Genomic DNA, 5,850 nt, shown 5'->3' with positions numbered 1-5,850 from the left:
TTCATTTTAACAGTCTATCCTTGGCTATGGTATTATATGATACGGCAGAATGTTTCCACGACCCTGGCAGATCATACACAAAAGACATCTCCAATATTTAGAACAAGTTAACAGCCGTGTGTGGGGAAAAAATGAAGTCTCAGTGATTCGGAGTAGGAGTGGAGCAGACAAAGGCTTGTCAAAGAGCACAGACAAGCAAGGCAAGACAGACACAAACAAGTAAGACAGAGGGTTAGTGCCTGACAATACCGCAAGCTCACAACATAGCCGACACATTTGACGAGATCTCCGCAATAGTGGTGGACTGGCAAACTTCTCAGAGAAACGAGGCAAAAAAAACTAAACACAAAAAAAAGACATGATTTTAGCATGTAATGGTTCTCAACAATTTCATAACGATATGTTCTTTTTTTCCCCTTACAAAAAGACTACTAGTTACTTGGTCGTGGATTTGTAGTGAGGATGATAGTTTTGTGTACAGTGTAGTGTACAGTGTAGTGTCATTCTAACGGCTCTCTTCGACAGCCAGAGAAAAGTGTTTCTCCATGGATCTCTGTGTGTATGATTCCAGCCCAAGAGAGCATTTCAACCACACACTCCCCCTCTTCCTCTTGGTATTACACAGCCGCTGTCCTCATCCCATCAGACAAGGCCTGAGTCTTTCTTCTTTAGAAGGGGAATGTGTGTGTGTGTGTGTTTTGATAGAGCTGGCCATGGTGCTGAAGTGGTATAAATAATGGTGGTGTGTGAGACGAAGACACAGCGTAATGATTATCTAACAGGGCCAACTGAGGAAGAGGAAGTGGTGTGTGTGTGTGTGTCTGAGTGTGGCCATGCGGAGGCTGCTGATTGGCATAGGGGCGATGGTGGCATGTGAGGGAGTGAGTGTCTGTGTGTGTAAGGGCAGGGTGAGAGATGGGAGGAGCCCAAGGAGCCCAGTGTCCACTCTCAGCTCACGTCGTCCTCAGGGCTGTTATGGTCCAGCAGCTTAACATGGGTGAAGGGGAAGTGGCCTCGTTTGCCCTTGCACTCGCCCTCCCACTGGCCGTTCACGTTGATCTTTGTCACCTTCACCATGTCACCCACCTGCAGGAGGAGAAGGACTCGTCAAACAGACAGACCTGGCTCATGTTCATTAGGGCACGCTACGGAAAACATTTCAAAACACTTTTCAACTGAACACAAAAATTTGAGTTTCTTACTGGACAAGGCCAGGGAGACGCTCCCCGTTTCAGTCCGTTTGGTGCCCAATGAACACGGTGTTCACCATGTAATGACCTTGTTGCAGTAGTTGCAGCTTGATAGCCACTTGTGAAACTTTGTCTATGTATCGCAGCGGTTCATTTGGCCTCGCAAACACACAAATCGCAGCGCAACTAAACACAAACCAGTACTCCAGAGGTTCATTTGTTGGTTCACCCTGTAGGCCTCTTCATTACAGTTGGACCATTCTTCTAAAGAGAGTGAAGTTCTCTCATCGACTAAGATGTGACCAGGAAGTATGTGCAGGGGCTAATCATTAAACCTATATACCTCCTGAGTCATACCACTGGCAAACACCTTTATAGAGGGTACATATCCTGTTTGTTATCATTGGAGCGCTGTGCTGACTGATTCTTGGGTGGATAGAAAATATAACTTGTCTGGGACCCCAAAGTATATAAGATTTAGGCAACATTTTCACACAAGTCTTTGACATTACTTTTCGTCCTTGTAAGCATGTAGCCTAACACTTTGGTATTCCAAAAGACAGAGGACAAACAGACTACTTCCACCCTGTAGCTGATTCCATCAAGACAGAAAGGCCAGAAAGTGAACATCGTGTATCTGTTTCAGTGTTACTGTTCCTTCTCTCCCTTCTTCCCTCTCTCCAAGCAGGTTAGAAGGAGAGAGGGGGGAGCTGAGCCTAAGACCGCTGGCTTGTCGCCCAGAGGCCGCTCTGGCTCAGAGTAATGTCCTCATAGAAATGAAAGGAAATGTTCCTCTACACAAAGTATTTCCTTCCCACAACGACCTCCGCTTTGGAAGCCCTCTTTCCCCTTCCGGACAGTTAGTTAAGACAGTCAGGGAGGGAGCCTCTGGCAGCATTCTCTAATGAGCTTTAGAGCAGTTGGCCATTGAGTTCAGACTGACTGACCACCACCCTGTATGTACTGGGTCATATTAATTTGGGCAAAACGTTTTGCTTATAGGACAAGATCAGGAAAGTCCCTCCCCGTTTCAGTCCATTTTCTGTTTGGTGACTAATGGACACGACCCGGACTACCTTGTTTAACAATCCTAGCAGCTGGGACACAGAGGCATGCAACTGGTTAAGAAGCTGAGGAGGAAGTCACAGACAACGAGTCACAGAGGCCACATACCAACTCCTTCATTCCTTCCAGCAGTGAGCGGAAAAGTAAGACATAACTTGGAATGACCCACTGGGAAGGAACCTAGGGGTAACTTGGAATGACCCCCTGGGAAGGAACCTAGGGATAACTTGGAATGACCCCCTGGGAAGGAACCTAGGGGTAACTTGGAATGACCCACTGGGAAGGAACCTAGGGGTAACTTGGAATGACCCACTGGGAAGGAACCTAGGGGTAACTTGGAATGACCCCCTGGGAAGGAACCTAGGGATAACTTGGAATGACCCCCTGGGAAGGAACCTAGGGGTAACTTGGAATGACCCCCTGGGAAGGAACCTAGGGGTAACCTGGAATGACCCACTGGGAAGGAACCTAGGGGTAACTTGGAATGACCCACTGGGAAGGAACCTAGGGATAACTTGGAATGACCCCCTGGGAAGGAACCTAGGGATAACTTGGAATGACCCACTAGGAAGGAACCTAGGGGTAACTTGGAATGACCCCCTGGGAAGGAACCTAGGGGTAACTTGGAATGACCCCCTGGGAAGGAACCTAGGGATAACTTGGAATGACCCACTGCGAATGAACCTAGGGGTAACTTGGAATGACCCCCTGGGAAGGAACCTAGGGGTAACTTGGAATGACCCACTGGGAAGGAACCTAGGGGTAACTTGGAATGACCCCCTGGGAAGGAACCTAGGGGTAACTTGGAATGACCCACTGGGAAGGAACCTAGGGATAACTTGGAATGACCCCCTGGGAAGGAACCTAGGGATAACTTGGAATGACCCACTGGGAAGGAACCTAGGGGTAACTTGGAATGACCCCCTGGGAAGGAACCTAGGGATAACTTGGAATGACCCACTGGGAAGGAACATAGGGTCTTCTCCAGATTATGACTTTACAACAGATGAAACCAGTCCCAGTAGCGAGGATGACCAATTAGACACTGATATTGGCATTACAAATATAACAGTACAGACAACGATTCAGAAATGTCATTAATTCAATATCATTCTAAAATCATAAGTTTTTTTAGGGCATAAAAAAAAGAAAGTGATTTGATTCTCTCTCCTCAATCTTGACATAATGCCAAAGAAAATATACGTTGTACAAGACCAGTCATTATTAGCTTCATTGCACTGAAGACTGAGGACAAAGGAAAATTCATGACAAAATGGGGAGGATCAAAGAATATGAGAGAGGGATGTTGAATAAAGGGAAAGAGGAGATGAGAGAACGAGAGAGCACAGCTAGGTAGGTACCTCTAAGGCAAGGGCGGTCTTGTCGTAGGCATTGGGCACCCTCTTCTGGATAGCCCTGGCCAAGACGGGTCCGTTCTGCAGGTTGGGCAGAGGTGTGGGCTGGGCGTACTGGCTCGGGTATAGCAGAGGAGGGCCCTGAACACTTGAGCCGTCTACCGAGCCCACCCCACCTGGACCCCCTGTCCCAAGGCCCCCCGAGGTGGGAGAGGCCGGTCGGTACTTCTCCACGTAGGGCACAGGGATCATCCCGGCACGCCCCTCTAAATTCTTGGCGTTCCACCACTGCTCCTCAGGCTTCTCCAGGACCCGCAGGATGTCGCCCTTTCTGAAAGGCAGATCTTCATCGTCGTTGCCTGGGAAGTCGAAGAGGGCACGGACCATCTGGTCTTCCTGCCGCTGCGGCGGGCCTCCAGCACCTGCGTTGACGCTGACCAAGGGAGAGTGTTTGGCCTTGTTGATGGGCTCTATCAGAGTGGTGGTGTCCAGGTAGTGGATCTTGTAGAACTCCAGCAGGGAATGGAGGGCGTCAAACTCCTGGTCCCCTATGCGGAACCGTGGAGGCGCCTGGCCTGGGAGAGGAGAGTGGGGAAAGAGGGATGAGTAGAAAAGAAGAAAAGAACAACCGAAACCATTTCACTGGCCAACGGTATTAGGCCTTATTAACTGGCGTGTGAATTACCACATTTCTGGCCCATTAAAAGGCAGTGGACTACATATTTGACTGGTTGAACCAAATGTCACTGTTTGGTTGATTCACTTGTAGGAAGTTAATCTTAAATTATTTTCCAAATAAAGCCAAATGAACGTGGAGTGGCTTGCTGGATGAATCTTTATTGGGTTGCATGCGTTATAGTGCATCTGGTTTCATTGAAGTCATACAAGAACGTATACCCTGAAGGTTCCTTTATTCTGCAGCCCCAAACCATCTCTTTCTTACCTGAGCCAGACTGCCGGTTGTTGCTGATGCTATTGATTATGTAATGCGAGACTTTGGAATTCTCTGAAACGGACAGGACGTAGTCGCCTGGGCTTGTAATAGAGTCTCTCACCAAAAACACTCCGTGTCTCTGTCCTTGTAAAAGTGAAACTGCCTCCTGTCTACTTAATCTTCCCCAGTACCAACTTGCACGATCCTCTGCGTCAAAATTTCCGGCCATGACTCCCACTCCAAAGCCGAGGCTTCACGGGCCTTCCCTTTGAATCCCCTTATCCACAACCAGCATTCAACTCATGCAAAAACTTTAGCGCGTAGAACACATTTGGAAAATAGCCGACATCCGCAACTTGCCTATGCCCATCAATTTAAAATTCAAACGCCGGTCCTAGTACAAAACGTGTCTGATCGCCCGATTAAAATATGTCGATTATAACTTACCCACCAACCCAGTTGTAAAACAATACAATTTTGATCAAATCTTGTAACTTGTCACAAGTAACTTCAAAAAATGAAATGGCGGATCTGGGGAAACAAAACTGACCCCATTAGCCGGATATGACGTTTTTATGAATTACGTAGAAACGTGTCAGATAAGGGTGTCCATGTTGATAAGGTCAAACATGACTTTATTTATGATAGGATATGAGATAATAATAATAATAACAGTACACATTGTATATATTAATCCAACCCATGGATTATCTAAATTGTGGTCTATTTGATGGCCCGTCATTGTAAATAAGAATTTGTTCTTAACTGACTTGCCCAGTAAAATAAAGGTTAAATAAAAAAAATAAAAAACGGAATGGGGGCAGCACATATAACACACAAATAGTAAAACAATATCATACAAACAACAGTCAAAATACACATAATGCACAATCAGTAAAACAGTCAGTAAAACATTCAGCAATAGGCAGCATTTAAGAGGCAGGGGGGAAACATGCAGTTATCAGTTAAAGCTGCAATGTGTAACTTTTTGGGCAACGACCAAATTCACATAGAAATGTGAGTTATAGATCTGTCATTAAAATTGAAAACAAGTCTAAGAAGCAGTATATATGTTCTATGTGGCGTCTTTTACTTTTGATTTTGTACACCAGTTTCAAATGGCTGAAAATACAATATTTTTGGCTATGGAAAATATATTTCACAGCGGTTTAGATGGTACAATGATTCTCTACAGTATACTTGGTTGTTTTGTCACATTAACTGAAATTAGGCAATCTATTAGAATTTGTTTTTAAAAGTACCAATGGACACAAAACAGCTTAGTTTCACTTTTTAAAGGATGGTC

The 5,850-nt window shown here is 45.9% G+C and overlaps 1 protein-coding gene across 1 annotated transcript; it reads right to left on the bottom strand.

Moving 5' to 3' along the window:
• Window positions 1-5,157, bottom strand: LOC139547809 (adapter molecule crk-like). The gene is made up of 3 exons (XM_071356902.1): window positions 4,554-5,157; window positions 3,617-4,185; window positions 1-1,086 (listed from the first exon to the last, which is right to left on the bottom strand). Exons 1-3 carry the CDS (start codon window positions 4,771-4,773, stop codon window positions 949-951), a joined length of 927 nt encoding a protein of 308 aa, XP_071213003.1. The 5' UTR covers window positions 4,774-5,157; the 3' UTR covers window positions 1-948.
• Window positions 5,158-5,850: the final 693 nt, after the last annotated feature.

Source organism: Salvelinus alpinus, chromosome 21 (assembly GCF_045679555.1).
Source record: "Salvelinus alpinus chromosome 21, SLU_Salpinus.1, whole genome shotgun sequence".
Lineage (NCBI taxonomy): Eukaryota > Metazoa > Chordata > Actinopteri > Salmoniformes > Salmonidae > Salvelinus > Salvelinus alpinus.
The sequence above is the reverse complement of the archived record's forward strand: the minus strand, read 5'-3'. Positions and strand labels throughout refer to the sequence as shown.

What these genes read in the sequence shown, in the direction of transcription:
- LOC139547809 (XM_071356902.1), bottom strand. Translation starts at nt 4,773, where the DNA reads ATGGCCGGAAATTTTGACGCAGAGGATCGTGCAAGTTGGTACTGGGGA. An exon ending in CAACCGGCAGTCTGGCTCAG is followed by an intron (nt 4,186 to 4,553) that starts GTAAGAAAGAGA and finishes CTCCTCTCCCAG; the next exon opens with GCCAGGCGCCTCCACGGTTC. An exon ending in AGACCGCCCTTGCCTTAGAG is followed by an intron (nt 1,087 to 3,616) that starts GTACCTACCTAG and finishes CTCCTCCTGCAG; the next exon opens with GTGGGTGACATGGTGAAGGT.